The 26,075-nt window shown below is 37.6% G+C and overlaps 1 protein-coding gene across 1 annotated transcript in view; it reads left to right on the forward strand.

Moving 5' to 3' along the window:
• Nucleotides 1-26,075, forward strand: part of FAM162A (family with sequence similarity 162 member A) — a 42,642-nt gene that overhangs the window by 13,420 nt on the left and 3,147 nt on the right. The window contains exons 2-4 of the mRNA XM_020985934.2: nucleotides 9,456-9,587; nucleotides 13,093-13,201; nucleotides 21,558-21,666. Coding sequence (XP_020841593.1) covers nucleotides 9,456-9,587; nucleotides 13,093-13,201; nucleotides 21,558-21,666 — 350 coding nt within the window. The remainder of the gene's footprint in view (nucleotides 1-9,455; nucleotides 9,588-13,092; nucleotides 13,202-21,557; nucleotides 21,667-26,075) is intronic.

Raw genomic sequence — 26,075 nt, forward strand, 5'->3', positions numbered from 1 at the left:
ATCCCTTGTATGTACATACTTGCATATTATCTTCCCCATTAAACCTTGAGCTCCTTTATAGTAGGGCAGGCCCTGCTTTTGCCTTTGTATCCCCCAGTGCTTAGCACGAAATCGGCACTAAATGAGTGTTTATTGACTGACTTACTGACTTTGGCCTCTTGCCCCTGTGCAGTGGAGAAAAGTAACCAGGTGTTCCAGGTGTTTTTGGCCTCACCGGTGATTTTATGGGTGTAGAGAATTTGCCAGTGAAGTAACTCCTCTTATGTAGATCTACAGCTGTTCTGCAGTCATAATTTTAACCATGTCAGTTGCCTGAGAGATTTGTCCTTAGGACTGAGAATATCTTTTCCAGGGTCATACAGCCAGTATGTATCAGAGGCTGGATTTGAACCCAGGTCATCTAGGCCCTCTTTCCACTAAACCACACTGCCTTTCTCTTGTCTGCATGTATGTGTCTATATGTAATTGTCTAACCACACTGAACCTCATTTTCCTTATCTTTAAATAAATGGATTGAACAAGGTCAGCATTGCCCACATTTCTCCACAGTACCTTGGTGTTCCATACAGTAGGAATGAAGAGTTCTATAAGAAAGTAACAATCCTAGCAATATTTTTCTTTCTAAATGTGAAATTATGTATCAGAAGTATTACAAATTACAGAACCTTTGCCAAACTGAGTCGGTAGAGAGAGTGTCCTCATTGTGTGTACCTTTACATCAGTAAAATTACTGCTGCCCAAAACCCTACCCAAGGTCATTGAATTAAATTGACTCTCAAAGGACCTTTCCAACTCGGATTTTCTATGCGTGTGTACATTTTTGTATCTGTTCTGGAGTGCAGATCATTCATCCCCAACTTGGATTGTGACCAAGGTTGGGACTGTGAAGAATTGCAAGAGATTCTCCAACTTCTTGACCAAATGTAGGGTAGGATTGGAGACGTGAAGGATTTTTTGGGTAGAGAAGGGTCAAAGTTAAGTCTGGCTACAGAACTAGCTCCCTTTCCCTAATCACTGTAGCAATAAGAGACATGCTTGGCAGTACCTCTTCTGAACTCTACAGTGTATTAGGAAGAAAGAGGCAGCAGTTCAGAGCAAAGTGGTCTGTGGAGTGAGTGCAAGCTGGGAATGGATGCACCTTCATTCGGCCTTGGGTTTGAAGGGTTCTATTTTTATTGTGTTTCACAGAAGTACAATTCTTGATCTGAAATGTCTCAAGAACTTTGTCTATCTGAGCCTTTTCAAAAATAAATCAAATTCAGAATTGCTGATCTTCAATATTTCCTTCCAATCTTCTTTATCATGTTGAATGATTAGTTTTCTTTTTGATATGATTACATGGAACCTATAATTACTTCTCTAATGCAGGCCTTTAGTGTTGATTTTACTTTATTTTTCAATGCAGTTGTTTTATAATTAGCACATAACATATTTGAATGTGATTTTTTTAAAATTAGATTCAGAAAGCCTCTGGTGTCCAATTTAGGGGCTCAGTAAGAAAAACTTGACTACTGAGTGTAATAGGCATAGCTGTGACAAGGAAGCCATATGGCACTGTGAATCAGTGGATTTGGGGTGACCAAGTTTGACCAAGTCAAGTTTGAATTGCATTTTTGCCAATTACGTGTATGTCCTTAAGGCAAGTTGTTTCACCTCTCTAGGTCTCAGTTTTCTTATCTCAACAAGAAGAAGGTTGGACTAGATGATCTCTGTGGTGCCTTCTACCTCTTGCTATATGGTATTAGGATCCAGTAATTCATATTTATGTGAATTATTCATGCATATGTAACTGTTTTTACTCTTCTCAAAATGAACTGTATGAGTCATATTCATTTTATTTTTACATGTTCACAGGTTTCACTCCACCCCCACCCCCAACACATTTTCTTTTTTGCTTCCCTTTCTGCTATCTGTTTTGGATATGATTCCTCTGCTTGAACCTTGCCAACTTCTGTTAGCAGCATCAAAAGATGAATGAATTACATATCTAAGCTAATTAAATATATCTATATTTCTTCTGTATGAGTTATGATTTGGTTCATGTTACTAACCAGAAAGGTTTGGAAATGAAAACTTCCAATACCTACTTCCGTTATCCTCTAAAATAAATCTAAACTGAAGTTATTTTTTAACAGTTATCTTGGGGGGAAAGTGAGATTGGTAAATCTGATTGGCAAGGCTTTCACAAACAGTAGGGACAAGTAGAATTATACAGAGCCCTTTCTATAGTTTATAGGCTATAGGTCACAGGATCGTAGATGTAGAAGTGAAAGAAGAGATTTCAGAGATCAACTAATCTAGTAATTCCTACCTAGTTCAGGATGAGGACCCCCTTTAGTGTTCAAGAATTTTGTCGATCTTCCCATTATTGTATTTGTACAGTAACTATCTGTTGACTAAGAAAATGTGGATTCATAGAAAGTCATTGCTACAAATCTGAGACTTTCAGGTTGGGAACTACTGATCTTGTCCCAACATTTCATTTTACAAATTGAGAAATGAATGCCTAGGAAGGCTGTTACCATGTCCACCTCTACATAGGTGATAAGTGTCCGGTAGCTAGGATTCAAACCCAGGTCTTTTGACTTCAAATCCAGTGTTCTTTTTAACCACACCAGTGGTTCCCCACCTTGTAAGTTTATAGGGCTTCAGCATCATAGTAGTTATGCTATTAGTATCTTTGAAAAAGTATTTAATAATGACAATCTACTATGAATTCAGTAATACTTCTAAATGTATTTGTTTCACTATTCATAACAGCATGTACATTTGAAAAATAATGAGATGTGTGTGTGAGACATACTCTGTTTCCAGTGAATGTGTGTACTTACTTATTATACTGAATCATTTAATGAGGGCCCTTTACAACAGCTTCACTGATCACAGGCTACACAAAAGGAAATGTGAAGGAGCCACCTAAGACAGTATTATTTAATTTGTACTTAATTTTTTTGAACTAATCAGCACCCCCATTTCCCTAATATATTTGCAACTTTCTGTTGTCACTTAGAATTTCTTTGGGATATTAAATATTCTGAATAAAATTTTAAACTTTTTTGGAGACATTTTGGAGATTTTGAAAATGGTTTTAGAAAGGGACCCCATTAGGTGTCAGGTGTCTTGCTATTTATGACACTTGGAGATAGGTACCAGGACTATGGGGAAATCTCTACAGCAGCTGGAGGAGGATCTCAAGAGAATACAGGAGAAAAGAAAGGTGAGCCTGAGTCAGCAGTGTACAAACTGAAGTGCTGTGATAAATATGCCATTTTAGCTTAAGTCAATATGATGTCAAGTTCAAACATAGTAATTCAGGCTACTTCTCAGGAAGCCTTGTATCCCAATTGCTCTGTTGAGGTGGTTGGGTCCCAAGGCCAACAGCCTTGAAATTCTAATCCCTTCTTACTCATCCCTTTTCCCTTTTTTTTTTTTTTGGCTAGGCAATGGGTTTAAGTGACTTGCCCAGGGTCACACAGGTAGTAAGTTTTGTGTGTCTGAAGCCAGATTTGAATGCAGGTACTCCTGAATCTAGGGCCAGTGCTCTATTCACTGCGCCAACTAGCTGCCCCTCTCATCCCTTTTCCTTAAAGAAAGATGTTTCCTCCTTTAGCCTAGGTGGCCACAGAGAAGGAAGAGGTTATGGCTCTCTCTTGGACCTTTTTGCTTCTGTTGCTGTCCCACTTCCATTGGTCATTTAATGGGTGCCAAGAGACAAGTTGGAGAATAGGAATTTTATTTACTCAGGTGTGTGATAAGGGAGAAAGGATTCCTTCCTTTATCTTGAATTCTTAGGGTTGTTTCTGTGCAGTGTTTCTCCTTTTGGACTGCTCTGTCCTCTCTTAGGGGCCTTCTGGATGATGGAAGAGACCACAGTGTGCCTGTTTGGAGAAGAGGCAAGTTTAGGGTGTTTTGCCAGTGCTTGAGAGAGGGAGCAGGTCATCTTCTAGGGGTATTTTAGTTACAATTTCACTAAGTACTCAGGTAGTCAAAATATGTATAATTTTGAAGATAGGCTTGGTCAGTCAGTTTCCTCTTTTCAGTTCATCCAACAATAAGAATCTTCAACATGCAAGGCTCTGTATTAGGCATTGAAGATACAAAGGCAAAAAGTAAATAGTCACAGATAATTTTGCTGGATTCTCTATCTTATTTGGCCATCACAGAAAACAGGTTATTGCTGTTTCCTGGTGGGTCAACAAAACAGAACTGAAATGGTTAGCACTTTGCTAGGGATAAAAAAACAAAGGAAACCACCTCCAAAAGAAAGATGTCCTAGCTCTGGTTCGCTGATGTTCCAATCTATAGAAGAAAATAGCTTCCATTTACATAGGCTTTTGCTCTTTTCTAAGGCCTGGATATTGTCATTTAATCCTCTCAACCCTGGGAGGTCTACTTACAGGTCCTATGAGTCAATTAGGGCAAGCAATATCATTCCCATTTTACAGGTGAGAAAACTGCTGAGCTTCAAAGAAGGGAAGTGACTCAGCCAAAGTCACACTCAGTTAATGGCAGAATTGGTATGGGAATCTAGGTCTTCTGATTCCAAGACCAGTGCTGGGTCTACTACGTCACACTAGCTTTCTACAAACTGGTGCATACTTGGGGTGATGCAAATGCTAAGATGAAAAATGAGATGATGGGAATTTTTGCTCTTTCCTTTTTTTCATTGCTCAGAAATAACTCTGGTTATTATCTAGTGTTGTCGGCTAGGACATTGACATAGTCTTTTAGGTAGAATTTTCACCCACTGAGATTTCATAAACAAAAGTCCATTGGTAGAACAATTTCAGTTTAGCTGAAACTAGGGGTGGGGAACGACAGTCTCCGATCTATGATCATGAATTCACAGTCTACCAAGAATAATAAACATAGAAAGTCTAATCCTAGTGAGGTGGGCCTGCATTATGACAACGTGACAAGGTCAAAAAGCATTTGAGTAGGAATCCCCCCACTCTCCTACCTCATCCCGTTACCACTGTGTCCTCACATGTGCTCTGAAAACATCTGCTGACAAGGCAGCGAAATCCACTGCCAGCTTCCTTGAGGCTTGTGGTTTTGTGTTGCTTGTAAAAATCTCCCGGTCACATTCTTATATAAGCAACTACTACCTCTTTGGGTTAGTTGAACTGACGTATTGGAAAGGGTTCCCTAATTATGAAATCAGATATGAAAACATTAGGTTTACTGGTCCCTGGCTGATTCCCCTGAACTCTAAAGTGGGAAGGGAACTATGACTGGTTTACCATTTCTTTTTTAAAAAATCGATTTTATTGATACCCTTTGTTGTTATGTAATCTAGATTTTCTCCTGTATCCTTCCTCCTCGTTGAGAGCCATTCTTTAAAACAAAACATTTTTAGAAAAAGAAAATGAGGAAGAAGAGAAAAAATTCAGCAAAATAGGTCAATAGCTTTACCATTTAAAAAACTGTGAATAGAATATAGTTAGACCTTATTTATGCCTTCTTTTATGTGAGGTAAACATGTTATAATTAAAGACCTGTTATTGCTTTATTACTTTGTAATTTATGTTTCTAATAATAATTTGTTGTTAGTTGTGTTTTACTCCTCATGACCCCGTTTGGAGTTTTCTTAGCAAAGATAATAGAGTGATTTGCCATTTCCTTCTCTAACTCATTTGACAGATGAGGAAACTGGGGCAAACAAGGTTAAGTGACTTGCCCAAGGTCATACAGCTAGTAAGTGTCTGAGACTGGATTTGAACTAAGAAAGATGAGACTTCTTGACTCCAGGACAGGTGTTCTACCCGCTGTATCAACTACTTTATGTATTACTTTTTAATATATTACTGTTATAGTTTTATGTACTACTAGGGCTTTGCAAAATATCCGTAAGCCCACAAAGAAAAGCTCCCACATTCTTTATGAAAACTTCAGGAGGAAGAGAACACTTTGGGATGGGGGGAGTGGGGTACCTAAGCTTTGCTTTAATGCAATAATTCTGAAGTCTTTGTGACTGAGTATAGAGCTGATAGCTTCTCCACCTTTGCTTATTTGTCCTAGAATAAGCATTGGCTGCTATACTTGGCAGGAGGGAAGAAGTCACATTTCTGCAAGTTAATACATGTGCTCACTGGGAATCAAGTAGCCACTGAATTCCAATATTTAAGCAATAACCTACATTTACACAGCCTTGTAAAGTTTATAGAATGCCCCCCCCAACAGGGCATTTGGGGTTCAGTGACTTGCCCAGGGTTACACAGCTAGTAAGTGTCAAGTATCTGGTCTGAGATCAGAACTCAGGTCCTCCTGACTCCAGGGCCGGTGCTCTATCCACTGCACCACCTAGTTGCCCCTGGAATGCTTTTTTTTACAATAGTCCTGTGAGGTGGATCATATGAAAACAGGTGAGAGAACAGATTGAGAGCTGAACTGAGCTCCTTAGAGTTCATTTGCTCTTAAGAGGCAAGCTTTGAACTCATGGCCTGTCCTCCTGACTCAGATCCAGTATCATTTTTGCTAAATAATACTCTCTCATTAAAAAAAAAAACAAATCTAGTAAAGAGGCTATACTTTCAGAACGAGGGAGAATGTGAAACGTAAAGATAATTTTCTATCTTTTTACACTTCAGTTAAGCTCCAGCTCTTGTCTCTCTGCCACTCTAACTATAACCTGCCCATAGACTTCATTCATCCAAAATTAACTTGATTTAAAACCTGTGACAGTATATAGCAGTGCAGAGTGCTGAATCTGGAATTGGGAGACTTGATTTCCGCTATTGGCTCTGACTCCTAAGAACTGTCAACAAGGGCAAATCCAGTAACCTTTGAGCTTCAGTTTTTCCTCATTAGTAAAACAGGGATAGTACTCCTTAAGTCACTGTGGAAGTTTTTCTTCATACTTTTTTTTCACTTTTCTTTTTTTCTTTGAGAGACTATAAATACTTCCTTGTAATCTTAGCCGCTTTGCCCTTGCTTTTTCCAGAATGTAGGACATGACCAGGAACATCTGACTTTTCCTCAGGAGGCAGTTAACTCTTTTGATCACCTGCCCATTCACGCTTTTTCTACTGATTTTTTACATTCCTGAGCCTTTACCACTGGTGTTGAAATAAATCCTAATCCTCCTGATGCCTGCCCTACTGCTGCATATATCCAGATGTGGCAGAGAAGTGAAGGACCTTTCCTAAGGCATCAAGAAGTGTTTTATTTACAATCGTGTTATTCCCTTTAGAAACTAATTTTTTTTTAAGTTGCAGAACCAAATAAGAAGACATTGAACAGAACTTAACCTCAGTTCATCAAATTACACTGAATGAGTACATTATTACTTTTTCTAAGTTTATATAGGAACACAGAAGTTGGGACCCAAGTTCACATCCTGGCCCAGCTATTTACCTGGTCATGTTGGGCAAGTCATAACCTTTCAGGACTTCAGTTTCTTCATCTATAAAATGAAGTGTTGGACTAGATATCTCTAAAGTCCCTTCCAGCTCCAAAAGCTAATATTTTATGAATAGGTGCTGAGAGGAATTTTTTAATGGTGATGACAACAATCATAGCATTTATCTACCCAAAATATTCCAAGTACAGTGCTTTATAAAAGTGCTCCAATGTTAATTTGTTTTTAAAATCCACTCAAACTATAGAATGGTATATTTTAAATACTTAAACATTAAGAAGGAAAAATACCTTTATTAGTACTTTCAGGTGAGCACCAAAATCATTTGTTCTTTCCATTTCCTTTTCTTTTTCCCTCCTAGGGAAATGATTAGGAAGGAAGAGTTATTAGGATTTGATTCTCACCTCTCTACTTTTTGGTTTACTCCACCTCCAATTTACTAAAAGGACTTTTGATCTTAATTCCTTCTACTTTATGGTAGCACTGAGTCACAAATGGAGTTGTAAACCTGGGTAATTTGGAAGAGTAGGTGGTCCCCTCAAATATAACTATTGTCAGCTAGATGGTGATTGATTCAAATAAAATCATTTGTAGTAAAAGATTGTTTTAACCCCCAGTATATTTCTTATGTGGGATTTGGTGAGAAGGCAACATTTTAAAACAAAAAGACCATCAGATTTTCCTTTCCTATATTCCTATACTGTATACACCCTTTCTGAATTGTACCAGAAGGAGAATAGTTGTAAACAATATTATTTCCTTTGGAAAAGTTACAGGACCTCTACCCTAATGTTATAAAGTGAAAGCAGACATCATAGGTACCATAATGCAAGTAACTATAGAGTTTAAGATTATCATCAGTTTGTAAATTATTATGGCAGTAATGTGATTGCATGCTGTCAGAAACCATCATTATGTTGGTTTGTTTTTCTTGACTTTTCCTTTATATAAGGAAGGCTGTCTGGAGTTAACTAGGAAGCCTGTAACTGCCACCAGCGGTTAGAGAGTCTTCTGAACTCCATGTCTGTGGGGTTCTAGGAGTCTTAAAATCTTTAGCTCTTGGTCGTAGAGTATGTGTAGAGCTGAGTCTCATACAATAATTATACTTTTTTGTTCCAGAAAGGGAGATAATAGCAGCATATAGACAATATGAGAAATAGCACAACAGTAAACATAATTATAGTAGAAATTGAACTACCAAGCATATTGATTATTAGAACTATTCACTCAATACCAAACAAATAAATCTATCAATGATAATAGATTACAGTTGGTACCTGTTTTAGGCCTAGTTGTGATTATGTGGATACAAGGCCATGTGAACTTAAAACAGAGGAGAATGAAAAGGAAAAGTGCTGCAAATCAAGGCTTTTACTTCATAGTATAAATAAGTTCAAGTGTTTGGTCTGAGGCCAGATTTGAACTCAGGTCCTCCTGACTTCAGGGCCGGTGCTCTATCCACTGCGCCACCTAACTGCCCCCAAGACAGTCTTGCTACTTACTCCCTCCTGGCTACCCAGAAGGAAAAAGGCCCGGAGCATAGCTGGGAGGTTGCTCTCTTGTTGCTAGCCAGAAAGGAGCTGGTTCAAAGAGGAGAGATCCCAGTAGACCCATATCTTGAAGTCCTGTCTGCTTGCTACCTCTAGTCAAACTAGGTTACTTGCTTCTAGTCATATGCTGTCCTGCTGGGATCCAAGATTACGTCTCCAAGAGTGATACAGCCTATTAAAACTTCACTCAGTGGGAAAAGCCATTTGGGAATGAGAAATGTGTGACTGATTATATGATCATATAATGTAAATTATATGTAAATTTTGAAAGGAGTAAACTAAGTTGAAGAGGGATGGGTTCTTCCACTTCCTCATCCAGAGGATGTAAATTGTTAGTATATGACATTGCCAGGGATAGCAAAGAGCTGAGGATATCTTGTAAAATGGAAGCAAATGTGATATAGAAAACATTTGATTGTAATGTGTTTTGTAAGCTAAATAAAACTTATGTATCATTGTAAATGGGCTATGTGATCTGTAGGCATTTTTCCTCTGAAAACAGTTCCAAACTCAATTCTCTGAAATATTTCTTCTTCTTTTTCCAGGAAACTGTCTGAGATTATGTGAAAGAGAAGTTTTCCCTTCTCTTAGGCTAGCCAGAAAAGGAGATTTGAAGATGATGAAAGGATTTTGTACAAAACCACAGGAAAATTCAAAAGCACCATCTCGGACTTCAGGTAAAGTTGAATTAAGCTACGTAAGTAACGTAAATTTTGCTCTACTGAGAACTATTCACTCAGTACCATACAAACAAATCTAGGCCCTGCAGCAGTCTCCTCACTAGTTTCTTTGTTTCTAATATTTTTCTACTCAAACTCATCCTGCCCGCTATATTAAATCTAAAACACCACTTTACTCCTGTCAGTTCTCTCTTAGCAGCGTACAAAGTCTTCCTGACCACTGGAGCAATTATACCTCCTCAGCCTGACTAACATTCAAGATCCTCTCAATCTTGCCTATTCATAGTTTCATTGTGATCAGTCTCCTACTTCTGCTCATGTTCTTCCTGTTACCTCTTTCAACCTCTTCACCAGTCTAAATCTTCACAACCCAAATCAAGATTCACCTTTTGAATGAAATTTAGTCCTTAGACTAAATATTTAAATTGAAGTCTTCTCAGACTAAATATTTAAACTTGTGATCTATACCTGTTTCCCCCCACTTAGACATATTCATTCTAACTCCCTGAAATCTATTTTTCCTATTTTACCGAAATTGTTTTTCCAGAGTCCTCTGAGGACTCCCAACAATCTTTTCTAACTTCTTACTCTGAGCTCTGTAGCATTTGATATAATTGAGCATTCCTTCTTTCTTGAAATTTTTTCCTACCTTGACTTTTTATGGCGTTAAATTAATCTAGCCCTCCTTCTTTCTCCATTGCTGTTTTTCTTTCCTTTGCTGTCTTCTTTTCCTATCCCTTAATTTGGGGCATTTCCTAAAACCCAATCCTTCATTCTCTTAAAAAAATTCTTTGAAGAATTCATATTCTCTTATGATTTTAGCTATTCCTCCAGCTATTCCAAACCTTTGCCTCCAAGACCTGACTTCTCAGAGCTCAAATTTTAAGACTGAACATATTCTTTAACTTCCATTTTTATATTTAATTTCAGTGAATTCATCTAAACACAAACATGATCTCCCATTATTTGAATTGCTCTCATCTTCTGAATTTCTATAGCATTTATACTAAGAACCATGTAATAAAAATAACAGTTCACATACCACTCTGATGGGAGAAGGAGGTGGAGTATATCATGGGAAGAGAGTGCTGCTGCTGGGTTCAGTTCCCACTTTGGGCACATTACAAGCTGTGAAACCCTGGGAAAGTTAAGTGATTTCTCAGAACCCCCAAGCAACTAAGACTACAAATTGCCAAATAATGGCTGATCTGTACTGGTAGAGGGAGTCCTTCCACAGAGATTTCCCTGTGACAGTGAAATCTTAGGTCTGGCCAATATAGAGCTCTTTATCAATGCCTGTGCAACTGAATTGAATACTATGCTACAGCATGAAGCATATTTGCTTCCAAACCTACACCATTGATTTCATCTTGAATGCCTCCCTCATCTTCTTTATCAGTCCAAATCTTTGTCCATAATTGAAATTGCACCTCAGGTCCTATGACTTCCATGAAGTCTTCCATTACCATCCCGGCCTGTAGTGATCTCTTCTTGCTGTGAACTGCCTCAGTTATCATCCAGCTCACTCCTTTGATTTTAAATCACAGGGGGTTTTTTTTGTGACATGTTTTGTTTGTTTAACTTTTCACAAAGTGTGCGTATGTAGCTTGCCTTTCTGACTCGATCATGAGCTCCCTACAGAGAGCAGGGACCATACCATGTCTTGTATTTCCCTGCATAGTGCCTCTTTTGTAGCTGTGTATATAGTGGGACACTGTTAAATATTTGTTGAATGAATGAGTGTCTCCTATCAGGGATTTTTCTCTTATCCAAAATTTAATTTTCACAGTCCAGTTTTCACCTCACTATAACAAACCAGCTATGCATCATCTGAAAAGACATCAGAAACAATCAACAAGTATTTATTAAGTGCCTTCTCTGTGCCTTGCTCTGTGACAAAACACATTATCCCATTCTGTACAGATCATGGTGCCTTCATGTCAAGATGACCTTAGACAGTTCTCTTAGCCCTACCTGAAAAAAGACATAGCAGAGCTGGAGAAAAACCATAGTAGAACAGTCAGATTATTCAGAGGGAAGAAGAAGCTATAGTATAAGGGCACAATAAAAATAAATATCTAATAAATATGCAATACTAACTTTGGGGTCTGGCCTAAAAAAAGTACGATCAGTGTAAAAACTCACAAAAGGGACCATCAAATCCTGGAATATCAAGATACAGGGATGCCCCGTGGAGGTAAGAACAGAATGAATTTAGGATATATAAAAGGAGATACTCTTAACACAACAGGTGGCAAACTTAAAAAGGCTTTTTAATGACCAGAAGTAGTTCAGGCTAACAATAGAAATTGAAAGGTTTAGGTAATCCACAAAGATGCTAGAACCACAGTAAATTATTAAAGGGACTTTATCTAGCTTTTTGCGGTTAATTCCTCAGAGGACAGTTCCCTTCCACAAAATATTCTTTAGTGTCTCTGTCAGTGAGAAAACTTAGGGCCGGATGGAGCAGTGGATCTGATCTAATTAGCCACTCTTACTGAAGGTGCAGTGTTATCCTTGTCCTTTTAAATTAAAGACTATCATTTTTCTGGTAGGCTGCTTTTAAAATTCTCCATGTGATAGGTAAATTTTTGCATGCTTCTGGTAAGAGAGTTTCTCTGTTTAATGAGAATTGTGACTACATTACATCCTTTTTGTGTTTACTTCTAAATTCTGAAAGGGTCTGCCCTTAAGGGTTGGCCTTTGTTCAGCCTCATTAAGCTAATACTTTGGTACTTCATAATGTACTTGTATGTTATTATATAGTTATTATATGACATATTCTATATGTTATTTGTATGTGTTTGGTCCCCTTCCAGAGCATAAGTTCCATAATGATAAAGATGAGTCTTATCTAAACTTTGTATCCCTCTAGCACCTAGTACCATGCTCTGAACATAATAGGTGCTTTATAAATGTTTGTTAAAGAAGTAACAAGTTTTCTGTCCCACTTTTCTGACAGAATCTGTGGATGAAGAAATCAGCAAATTTATTAGCTGCTTGCCAAGTATAAAGCATTACTACATCAGGTGTTAAGGTGGATATAGAGAAATGGTAGTACACCGACCCAGTTCTTGAGGAGTTTACAGGCTAGTTGGGAATAACACGGAAACACGTAAAAAGTTGAATAGCAATACAAGTTTATGTAGCTGTTTGTTAGTGAGATCCTTAATCTAAACTTGAGTTTATTTGCCATGATCTTGAGCTTCTGTTATTGCTCCCTTTCTGATACTCTCTCCCCCATGTGTAATATATATGTTTGGTTGGTAAATAAATGTTTCAGTGGGAATTAAGAAGGGAATTATTTCTTAGTAAGTTCTTCCCAACCAAGGGTTAACTCTGGATAGCTCAGTTTCCCTTCTAATTAACATTTGGTTTATATGTTTTAAAATAGATAAGTATAGCTAATATTATTGTTTAAGCATTTATCTGTCACCATTTTTACTAAACTAGAGAGTCTTAAACTTGAATAATGTGAGATTTCTCACTTGTTTTTCCACAGCGGTTTATAAATGTAGAGTGCCATTACATAAACCCACTGCCTGGGAAAAGAAGTTAATTGTCTGGTCAGGCCGTTTCAAAAGAGAAGATGAAATCCCAGAGACAATCTCGTGAGTACTGAACCCAGAATTGTAAAAAGGTGGTAGATAGCCCTTCCAACCCCAGCTGCATGTCAAGTGCTCCTTCCTATATTGTGTACATGGTGGTATCCTCCACAGCAAATACCTGAATGCCTGATTATGTTGGTAGGAGGGGACTAAAACAGAAGCACAGAGCCACCAGCCTCAAAAACTCAGCCATGTTCTGAGGCCTAGGTGTCCATAACCAAGTGCCTCATGAGTATGATAGAGGCAGTCTCATGGCAGAATTGGAGTTCTGCTATTTTTACCTCCCTTTCTTCTGTCAGTCTTCTCTGTCCTTTCTCTCCCCAATCTCTTATACTTATTCCTAGTGAGTTCTTATAATAACAGTTCTCATTTATTTAGGGCTTTACAGTTTACAAGGCACAACAGCCTTGTGAGACAAATAGGGCAAATATTATTTACCCCATTTTATGGGGTAACGGAGGCTCAGTGAAATTATGATACACCATCAGGCCAGTTTCTTTAGCTTGCCAAAGTTACCTAACTCCAGTCATTGAAGACATAGATGAATTATTTGGTTTGGTCAAAGGACCACTGGGAGTGAGGAGACCTGAGTTCTAGCCTCTTTATTCCACTCATTTGATGTGTAATTTTGTGTAAGTCTCCTCCAGGCCCAGAGAGGTGGTTTCTTTGTTTTTAAAACAAATAGACCTTTCATGTATATGGCACTTCACATGTTTTTCAATGTATTTTCTGACTCTCACAACTCTGAAGTAGGTAACGGAAATATTATTTTCATTTTATAGACAAAACAGGGTCACAGAGCTTAACTGAGCTTATAGTCAGATGGGATTTTAGATCCAAGTTTTAGGGCTTTTTCTGTGAGAGTGCTTTTCATCAGAACCATAGAAATGTCCCTGGCCCATCTCTAAGACATCACTGTCTTGGTTGCCTACAGTGGTTCTGGTTTTGCTGGCATCCCCTTTCCTCTTACTCATGTGCTTCTGGCTAGCTTTTTGTGAAGTTGTAGGGTGGAAGAAATCACTGTAGTTCCTAATGGGATTCTTGATGATTATTCAGTTTGGTGCATAGATTGGGTTTGTTGGATGTGTGGGAGCTGACTAGTCAGCCTCCTTTCAGGCAGCCATATTGACTGGGAAACATTAAACTTTTTAACTTTCATAAAGTCTACCACAGTTCTAAGCAGGTAGAAAATATTTGCTAAATATTTGTCGATTTGCAGTCTCAGTTTTATAAAATAATAGAGCTGTATTGATTAGGGAATGGCTAAATAAATTGAGTTACATAAACATAGTATGTAGTATAAGAAACAAATGTGATTATTTGTAATGGGGATAAGCTAAAAGCCTTCCCAGTAATATCAGGGGTGAAACACAGATGCCTAATACCACCACTATTATTCAGTATTGTACAAGGAATGTTAGCTTTAGCAATAAGAGAAGAAGAAATTGAAGGAATTAGATTAGGCAATGAAGAAACAAAATTATCACTCTTTGCAGATGATATGATGCTATACTTAGAGAATCCTAGAGAATCAATTAAAAAACTGTTTAAAATACTTAACAACTTTAGCAAAGTTTCAGGATATAAGGTAAACCCACGTAAGTCATCAACATTTCTATATATTGCCAACAAAGCCCAGCAGCAAGAGATAGAAAAAGAAATTCCATTTAAGGTAACTGTAGACAGTATAAAATATTTGGGAGTCTACCTGCTGAGACAAACCCAGGAACACAACTACAAAACACTTTTCACACAAATGAAGTCAGATGTAAACAATTGGAAAAATATCAATTGCTCGTGGGTAGGCTGAGCTTATATAATAAAAATGACAGTTCTACCTAAATTAATTTACTCATTCAGTGCCATACCAATCAGACTATCAAAAATTATTTTGTGGAGCTAGAAAAAATAATAACAAAATTCATCTGGAAAAACAAAAGGTCAAGAATATCAAGGGAGGGGCAGCTAGGTGGCGCAGTGGATAGAGCACTGGCCCTGGAGTCAGAAGGTCCTGAGTTCAAACCCAGCCTCAGACACATAATACTTACTAACTGTGACTCTGGGCAAGTCACTTAACCCCAATTGCCTCATCAAAAAAAAAAAAAGAATATCAAGGGAATTAATAAAAAAAAATACAAAGGAAGGTAGCCTAGCCATACCAGATCTAAAACTATATTATAAAGTGGCAATCATTAAAACCATTTGGTACTGGCTAAGAAATAGAGCGGTGGATCAGTGGAATAGGTTAGGTACACAAGACACTGTAGTCAATGACCATCATAATCTACTGTTTGATAAATCCAAAGACTCCAGCTTCTGGGATAAGAACTTCACAATCTGACAAAAACTACTGGAAAAACAGGAAAACAGTATGGCAGAAACTAGGCATAGACCAACATGTTACATTATATAACAAGATAAGGTCAAAATGGGTACGTAATTTAGACATAAAAGGTGATACCATAAGCAAATTAAGAGTGCAAGGAATAGTTTATGAGGAAGGAATAGATCTATGGAGAAGGGAATAATTTATGACCAGGCAAGAGATAGAGTACATTATAAAATGCAAAATGGATATTTTTAATTAGATTAAAAGGGTTTTGAACAAACAAAATGAACATAACCAAGATTAGAAAGAAAACGGAGAGATGGGAAATAATTTCTACAGCCAGTGTCTCTGATAAAGGCCTCATTTCCAAAATATATAAAGAACTGAGTCAAATTTATAAGAATACAAGTCATTCCCAGTTGATAACTGGTCAAAGCACATGAACAGGTAGTTTTCAGATGAATAACTTAAAGCTACCTATAGTCTTATGAAAAAAATACTGCAAATCACTATTGATTAAAGAAGTACAAATTAAAACAACTCTAAGGTACCACTAACACCTATCAGATTGGCTAATAGGACAGAAAAGGAAAATGATAAATGTTGGAGATGATGTGGGAAAATTGGGACACTAATGCATTGTTGGTGGAGTTGTGAACTCCACTATTCCGGAGAGCAGTTTGGAACTGTATCCAAAGGGCAATCAAACTGTGCATACTCTCTGATCCAGTGGTACCACTACAAGGTCTGTATCCCAGAGAGATCATAAAAAAGGGAAAAGGACCCCACATGTACAAAAATATGTATAGTGGTTCTTTTTGTGGTAAAGAATTAGAAATTGAGGGGATGCCCATCAGTTGTGGAATGGCTGAACAAATTGTGGTATATGAATGTAATGGAATACTGTTGTGCTGTAGGAAATGATGAGCAGGTAGATTCCAGAAAAACCTGGAAAGACTTGTTATGGACTGATGCTGAGTGAAGTGAGCAGAACCAGGAGAAGGTTGTACACAGTAACAGCCACATTGTACGATGACTAACCTTGATAGACTTAGCCCTTCTCAGCAGTGCAAGGAGCTAAGACATCTCCAAAGGCCTCATGATAGAAAATGCTATCCACATAGAGAGAAAGAACTATAGAGTCTGAATGCAGATCAAACCATACTGTTTTCACTTTTTTTTATTTATGCCTTTTCCCTTTCGCTCTGTTTCTTCTTTCACAACATGACTAATGTGGAAATATTTTTACACGATTGCACATATGTAACCTATATCAGATTGCTTGCTGTCTTGGGGAGGAGGGATGGGAAGGGAAGGAGAGAGAAAACATTCGGAACTCAAAATCTTATTAAAAATGAATGTTGAAAATCATCTTTACATATAATTGGAAAAAAATAAAATGCTATTTATGAGAAAAGAAAATATGAACAATTCAGAGAATAGAGGAAGATTTTTTTCAAATAATTCATAAATAAAGTAAGCAAAGTTGACTACAGCAATGTAGATGGGAAAAGATACAATTAAACTGAATTGTGTAATTGTATTGACTAGGCTTTGCCCAGAGAAGAGCTGAGAAAATGCCCCTCCCACCTTTCATTGAAATGTGGGTAACTGTGAGTATAGAGTGTTGCATATTCTGTCAGAGCAGATCAGTGTTTCATATTGATCTTACTGAGCTTTTTGTTGTTGTTGTTGTTTAAAAAAAAATCTTTGGCCCAAGGGAAGGCTTATTGGCTTGTGGCTAGGGGGAGAGATATACTTAGAAATGTGTGTTATTTAAGAACTAAACCATCAGTAAAACAAAAGCAAAACAAACAAACAAAAACCAACCAATAAGACCTAAATTAAATGAGGGCATTTCACTATATCAGATTTTTAAAAAACTTTTTTGTGACCCCATGGTAGCTTGGTAAAGCCTATGACCCCTTCTTTGAATAATATTTTTAAATGCATAAAATATATAACATTATGAAAGAAACTAAAGGTTCATGAAAATAAAGATGCAGTTTTTTTCCCCATCCAAGTTTACAGACTCTCCAGAACTCTATCCACAAATCCATTGGGGGATTTATTTACCCTTGGTTAAGAGCCCCTAGACCAAGTCATTTAGAAAGTCCCTTTCAGTTCTAAATGCTCCAGTCCTGTGATTCATTCATAAATAGAGTGGGCTTAGCCTTGGGGTTTTCTAATGTCCTTTGCTTAGATTGTAACATTCTCTAAAAGTATATGTTTTAAATATGCCCTTTATATGGGTAGATACCAGATGCTGTCATAAATCAGAGTTGACCTGTTTGACCAGCAAAAAGTTTTAAGTATCTCTGTTTGACATTCCCTAATCCATCTTTCAAGTGACCATGTTCACCTGCCAGAACCTACTTCTCTAAATAATTTTTTCAGCTCCTTTTTTTGTTGTGGCTAGTTAACCAACCTCTGCTGCGTGGTGATGCCGAAGGCAGTGCCATGTGTGATAGGTAACACATTGCTTTTTACTAGAAAATTAGTGCATCCATCTCTTTGAATCTTGTTTATTTCTCAGATGTAATGGAAGAAAATCAGATGTTTTTCCTGCATTGGAACACATTTTGTGACCAACATACAGGTACTAGTAAACTGATCCATTCTCACAGCTACTGATTCTTGTTTCTGGAAGAAAGAGCCCTGAGCATTGCTAAAAATATTTTGACAGTGTCTGAAATATTCACTTTCAGGCAGCTGGTACTCTCCAGACTTGGGAATGTCATCTGTGCTTGCTCCAGGCTGTTTCCCTAGCTTGCTTGGAAAAGAGAAAAGTTAATTAACTGTCAGGGACCGTGCTTCTTATTTCTTCTTTAAAAAAAAAATTCTTTTGGAGAGCTTTTTTTTTTTAAATTTGCATTCTAATTCTCTCCCTCATCTAGACCATCTCCTATCAGCTGAGAAGGCAGGCAATATGATAACCATTATATAAGTAAAATCATGCAAAACATATTTCTATATTAGCTATATCACCCAGAAAAAGCAAGAAAATAAAGAAAGTGAGAAAATTTTATTTCAGTTTACACTCAGAGTTCATCAGTTCTCTCTTTGGAAATGGATAGCAATTTTCATCATGAATCCTTCTAAATTGTCTTGGATCATTGCATTGATCAGAGTAGCTAAGTCTTTCATAGTCGATCATCATTACAATATTGCAGTATCCAGTAATCTCCTGATTCTGTTCATTTTGCTTTGCATCTGTTCATATAGGTCTTTCTAGGTTTTTCTGAAACCATCCCCCATGTCATTTCTTATAGCATAGTAGTGTTCCATAACAGTGATAAACCACAATTTGTTCAGCTGTTCCCCAGTTGATGAACATCACCTCAGTGTCCAATTCTTTGCCACCACAGAAAGAGCTGCTATAAATAGTTTTGTATATATAGGTTCTTTTACTTTGAGCTTTTTGGGATATAGACCTAGAAGGGTTATTGCTGGGTCAAAGGGCATACACAGTTTTATAGCCCTTTGGGCATAGTTCCAAATTGCTCTCCAGAATGGCTGGACCAGTTCACATCTCCACTAGCAGTTCATTACTGTACCTATTTTCCCATGTCCCCTTTAGCATTTGTCATTTCTGTTAGATGTGAGATGGTACCTCACATGTTTTAATTTGCATTTCTCTAATCAATAGTGATTTAGAATATTTTTATATAACTATAGGTAGCTTTGATTTCTTCTGAAAACTGTCTCCTTATATCCCTTGACCATTTATCAATTGGGGAATGGTTCTTATTGTTACATATTTGACCCAGTTTGCTACATATTTGAGAAGTTTGACCTTTATCAGAGAAACTAGCCATAAATTATTATTTTTTTTTTTAGGCAGTTGGGGTTAAGTGACTTGCCCAGGGTCACACAGCTAGTAAGTGTCAAGTGTTTGGTCTGAGGTCACATTTGCACTCAGGTCCTCTTGACTTCAGGACCGGTGCTCTATCCACTGCGCTACCTAGCTCCTCCTTGTAAAAATTTTTGATATTACTTCATTGTTTATGATATCTTAGCAAAATGTCGTTTCTCTGATTATCTCTTTTAATTAGGTTTAATTTTGCTTTTGCTTTGTTTGAAGTCATGATTGCTGTCCTTGCCTTTTTTATTTTGGCTGAAGCGTAATCAGTTTTGTTCCAGTCTCTTATTTTAACTCTGTGTGTGTGTGTGTGCGCACGCGTGTGCATGTGCGCGCACACACACACGTCTTTCTGTTTCAAATGTTTCTTGTAAACAGCATATTGTTGTACTCTGGTTTCTAATCCATTCTGCTGTCTGCTTTGATTTTATGGTTGAGTTCACCCTAGTTACATTCATAGTTATGATTACTGTATATTTCTCTCCATCTTAGTTTCTTTTGTTTATCCTTCTCTCTTTCTCTGTCTCTGTCTGTCTGTCTGTCTGTCTCTCTCTCTCTCTCTTTCACTCTGAGGGAAAATAACTTCTCTGGATAAACCGTCTTATAGATCAACAACTGTCATTTTGGACCAGTTAAGCAGGTCATTCCAGGTGATAGCCAGGTCTCATTGATCTAAACCAGCTGTCAAGGTAGTTGCTTGTCCAGTGGGAAGAGTAATGGATTCCTGAAGACCTGGGCTTCAGTGTTGGCCCTGACACTTAAACTAGCCAAGGAACAATAGTCACTTAGCCTCATTGAAACTCAGCTTCCTCATCTGTAAAATGAGGAAAATAATGCCTGTACCACTTACCTTACAAGGAGGTTGCAGGATCAAATGAGATAACGTATGTAAAGAACTTTGTAAACATAAGTGTTTCCTTTTAGACTTTGAGATCACATTGTATTTTTTTGTATTGTGTGTGGAGTTTTATTGAAATGTCCTCCTTTCTCTAAATTATTTTTGATACTTCTCCTATGACAGGCAGAATATCATGGCATAGAGCTGGCTGGAAGACACACATTGGTCCCAGGGGTGCTAGGATAGAGGCTGCTTGTGTGTTCGCTGACAGATAACTGGCCACAGACTTGCCCTTCTGCATAATTCTGAGATCAGTGGACACAAATCCATATGTATGCAAGTCTAAAATATAAACACATGCCACCTTGGGAAAATAAACTATGGATTAAAGAGATTTCTGTTTTGCTATTAATATTTCTATATAGATACTGCTTGTCCTGCTTATTCATATAACTGGAAAATATATGGAGGCCCTTTAACCTTATTCTCCTTATTGGAATTCTTTTTTAAAAGCGGATTATAAATGTAACTCACCTTTTTTATGCTCCCCACAATGTCAGAGATGTCACTTTGTAGAAGAGAAAACCAGGAGAAACATGATAGCTGCCTTCAGATGTTTGAAGGGATGTCATGTGGATGAGGAAATAATTATTTCTCAAAAAAGTATTCCACCACTAGTGGAAATTACAGGAAGGAAGATTTCATTTTAATAGAGGGAAGAGCTTTCTAGCTACAAAAGCAGTCCAAAAATGCAGTGGGTTACTTTGTAAGGTAGTGAACTCCCTGCCATTGGAGGTATCGAAATAGAGACTGAGAAACTGCTTACCAGAAATGTGGTACAAGTCATTTGTAGGAAGGTGGTTGGATTATATGCCCCTACGATCTCTTCCAACTCTAGATGCCATGATTAGTCTATTCAGTCAGAACGGTCTTTTCTGTTGAAATGCCAACTAGAAGTTTTATGGAGGTAGACTTTAAAAGGAAAGTTAGCATAGCATGATGGACCAAATGCTGGATCAGAAGTCAGAGGACTTGACTTCAGTTCCTTCCTCTTTTATTTCATGTGTGACCTTACTAAAACAGGTTTCTAACAGCTCTCTAGAAATGGAATAAAGAGTTTTGTGAAACAGCAAGTTCTTCCTGTATTGGAGCTGTTGGAGGAGAGGCTGCACAGCCAGCCAGCAGGGATGCTGTAGAAAGTATTTGTGTGTTAAGAGTTGGGGCTGTAGGTCTCTTTTAGCTGTGGGGTTTCTAAGATTCTCTGATACAAAATGGCCCACGTGTTGCCTGGTTCTTATACAAATTGAATTATCTGGTCTTATTTTGTTAGGTTGGAGATGCTTGATGCTGCCAAGAACAGGGTCCGGATAAAGATCAGCTACATCATGATTGCCCTGACTGTAATGGGATGCATACTTATGATTTTTCAGGGAAAACAGGTAAGTGTAGATTTTCCCTCTGCATCTTATTTTCTATGATGACTTGTGGAACATACATTGATCTATCTTGTAATAGCCACATAAAGATGACTCCATTTTCCATCAGCCACAGTTCTGACCCCCAGCAGGATTTGGACTTGGAGAGGTTCAAGGGCTAGAGTTTATGCTGTTCTTGTCCCTTCCTCATTTCCTGAATGTGCTAAGCAACATCTGGTGGTCCAGACCTCCCCAAGGGTACCAACATGGGTGCATCTCCCTTCACCTAATTTTTCTTAGCTTTGGAAATGAGGAATGAGGATGCAGAGAAGTAGGTGGGACTATAGTTAACAAAACAAAAACTGATTCAATTTGCTGTTCTTTTTTTTTTTTGGTAGTACTATATATAAGAGATATGTTTCACCTCTGAGTACTGTCTAATCAAATAGTCAAACTTGATCTTTTTTCTTTCGTTCTTTTTTTTTTTTTAAGGCAATTGGGGTTAAGTGACTTGCCCAAGGTCACATAGCTTGTAAGTGTCAAGTGTTTGGTCTGAGGCCAGATTTGAACTCAGGTCCTCCTGACTTCAGGGCCAGTTCTCTATCCACTGCGCCACGTAGCTGCCCCCCCCCTTTTTTTTTTTTTTTTTGCAATTTGCTCTTCTTTATGACTCATTTCTGCTCACCATGGGAGAGAATTGCAGTGCTGTTCTTTTGGCAGCCTATTTATTTATTCATTCATTCATTCATTCATTCATTTATTTGTGTAGCCATTCATTCATTCATCCATTCATTCATTCATTTATTTATTTATTTGATTCTGGCCTTTTGGCAATTTAGAGCCATGAGCTTAGTCTACTCCTAGGACTTTGTACCAAAGGTATTTAGATATCATCTGAGAGTTTCCCAAACTATTCATTGTAACCTTGTTCATTTGCAGGGGTTCTATAACAAGATTGCTGGTGATAATTTCCTTTCTAAAGAAGTCCTCAGAATGTGGTCCATGGATCCCTGAAGATCCCTGAGACCCTTTCAGGAGGTCCAAGAGGTCAAAACTATTTTCATAACAATACTTAGATGTTATTTGCCTAGTGAAATATTCATTTCCCAATTTACTTGTCTGTATGAGGCTGGAATTTCTTCATATACTTCAATCAAAGCAATATATCACAAAAGATTGAATGCTAAAGCAGATGGGAGAATCTGGCTATCTTTTATTAAGTCAGACACTAATGAGATTTGCAAAATATGTAAAACAGTACCATTCTTCTCTAAATTTTTTTGTTTTGGAAAATATTGCTTTTTCAGAAAAATATATTATGTTAACATATAAGGGGGTTATTAATGTTTTAAAATTAATAAATATTCTCTAAAATTTATGAGTTTTAATTTCTAATTGTAAATATTAAGAGATATAACCCACATAAACAAAAGCTGTTTGGGATCCTCAGTAATTTTAAAAGTGTGAAAGGGGTGGGTCCTAAGTACAAAAAGTTTGAGAATTACTGTTCTAACCTATTGACTTAAATTATATATTTACATTAGTATAGGTATATGTGTGTATATATACAATATATATAATGATTTTTCATCATGAAACTATGTTAATTGCCATTTTTCTCTAACATTTCCCTTATCATCAGTGTTCCCTCATGTCCTCAACATTAGCATTTAAAATACACCTTTGTTTAATGTATTTCGATACCCAAAGTGTTGCATGGCCAAATTACTTTGGGAAATTCACTGGTATAGTCCCAATTCATTTTTCTCTTTGGCTGGATGCTTTGTTTTTCCAACTTGGCATAATATAGAAGATAAGTGTGTTGTAGACTTTAAAGAAGAGCTTAAAAGAGGTACTCAAAATCCTTAAGGAGATGCTTGCAGTTGAACACATGTAAAGTTTTGTTACTTTAGGATTCAAGAGTCTTTTTTCTTTTTCTTATTTGTATCCCCAGTACTTTGCATACTACCTGGCACATAATAGGAACTTAATAAATGTTTATTATATTGTAAGAAGTTTTTAAAAAATGTGATAGGTCCTAATGTTGCCCCACTAAATGCTGTAAATTCCAGTATTGAAGGTACATGTTAGGTTTCTTTACCAGGTGGTCTTTCCTGTTTGCCCTGTTCTCTTCTCTTTGGGATAGAACAAGGAGCCAGAAGCACCCTACTCCATAAGGTTCTTCATTATAGATCCAATTTTCTATCATTTGCAAGAATTGTTGGAAGAATAACACAGAACAGTTGAAAAATGACAGCAAATTCAAGTACCATTAAGTTAACTCAGCTTTCATCACCTCTGTCAAGAAACTCCAAGTCTGTTTAGTTTGACTTTCTGAATAATTTAACTTCATTCAGGAAGAGAAATAATCTGATCAGCTTTAAACTCTAAACCATTTCATTACCTCCAGGTTCTTTCCTGATTGGTATTTATTTGCATGGAGGTTTTTACTGGGCAGCTAGGTGGCACAGTAGATAGAGCAGGGAGTCAGGAAGACTCATCTTCCTGAGTTCAAATCTGGCCTCAGACACTAGCTCGGTGACCCTAGGCAAGTCACTTAACCTAGTTAGCCTTAGTTTTCTCATCTGTAAAATGAACTGGAGAAAGAAATGGCTTATGCTGGGTTGTCAATGTGTTTTTTTTTTTTACTATAACACTTCTGATATGTACTTCCATGTATCCCTAAAGTCCACATACTTGCCTTTTTTAGAAGTCTTAAGTTGTTCTGTTGTGTTCATTGAACATGGCCTTTCCCCAAATGTAGGCTATTTGAGATGCTTTCAGTTTTTCACTATTATAAATAGCACTGCTGTGAATATCTTGATTTAGAATACTTCCCCATATTTTTGATTTTCTTGTGGCATTTTCCCAAAATTACAAAATAAAAAATCATTATCAGTTTTGTGGTTCTTAAAACAAATTGCTAAATTGCTTTTCAAAAAGACTCCAAACATTTTACAGTCCTGCCAAAACAGTGTTTAAGTGGCCCTTTTATCCCCATGGTCCTGTCATTGCTTTGAACCTTTCGAAGTAATTTTCCCTCAGCAATATTTTTAGAAACCAGAACTTTTGTGTCTTCAGTCATAATAATTCTTAAATATTTAGGAATCTATTATTTCACCAGTATGGGTATTCCTTCCACCAACAAATATGATAACCTTTCTGTAACTTAGTAAGTGGTCTTTAAGTGTTATGTCCAAAAAATTCATCACCCTGCCAATAGTTCATTGATAAGCTCCTCCAACTTTAGGTAAACTAGACCTTGGACATGTTTCTGCATGTATCAATGATTCTATTGCCTGGGTGCCAGTTATGTTACATTTTACCCTTGTCCTAGGGCTCTCTGGTACCTTTAAGAGGGTTAGGAGGATCTAGAATCTGTCTCCGGCTCAAGCTCCCACTAATTGTGTTCCCTCAGCTTTAGAGGTCTAAGCATCCTAGTTCCATTTAAGTCAGATCAGCTTTTACAAAGAAGTATTTACTTCAGAGGTACAGCAAGAACAGACATCTCCCCTCCAGCATCAGGGGATATGATCCCCCCCTGTGTTTTCTGGGTCTTTTCGGGGCTGGGGTTAGTTTCACAGCTTAGCTCAATTCCTGCACAGTGTTGTTCAACCAGGTTCCAAGTCTAAAGCCCTCCTGGGCTCACACTCCAGCACCCTGGCTTCTCAGGGTTTCCCTGCTGGGCAGGCATCAACATTTGGCCTTAAATCCTGGCTCCAAGGTTGTCATAGCTCAACCTCCAGGGTTGTGAAGATCTAAGATCTTAAGAGGATCTGAAAAGGACAACCTAAACAAACCAAGACTCTAGGCCTTTTTTGGGGGGCCACAAGGCTTAATGAGTGGGGTGTAGGGTATAGAGGTGGCCCTTCCCTCTACCCAAGTTTGTGCATTGTGCCTGTGCTTGTGAGTGAACAAGACCTTCATCCATGGACACCACTGGCAAGAGAGTACATGGCAATTCAGCTTGTCTAGGCTCCATGGCCAATGGAATGAGGCTGTTCTCACCCACAACATAAGTTGTCTTCTCCCTGAAGCATGTTCCTGGCATCTCCCACAAGAGTGGTTCCATTTTAGGTAATGTGGGCCTACAGCAAAGCTGAATTACACACATAACAGAAATTTATTTGAGGAGAGCAGGGAAAGAACAAGAAATAGAACTGTTTCCCTGTGAAAAATTAGGAGAATATGTTCTAAGAAACAGTGGAAAATGTCATTCAAGGGAGCAGATTTAAAAACGATAGGTTTAAAGGGGATTGATCAGGAAGTTCACCAACCAATTTAATGAACTTACAGGGCTTCAATTATTTGTTTGGGTTATCAGATTAGCACTTCCCCAATACATCCTGGTGGTTTAAGAGGTCATGTGGTAATTGAGTTTTGGTGACTTGAACAGTCCACAATGTGACTGGGTTGGCTGGGACTCTTAATTT

This window comes from Phascolarctos cinereus, unplaced genomic scaffold, assembly GCF_003287225.1.
Source record: "Phascolarctos cinereus isolate Bilbo 61053 unplaced genomic scaffold, phaCin_HiC Scaffold_726;HRSCAF=1367, whole genome shotgun sequence".
Taxonomy (NCBI): Eukaryota; Metazoa; Chordata; class Mammalia; order Diprotodontia; family Phascolarctidae; genus Phascolarctos; species Phascolarctos cinereus.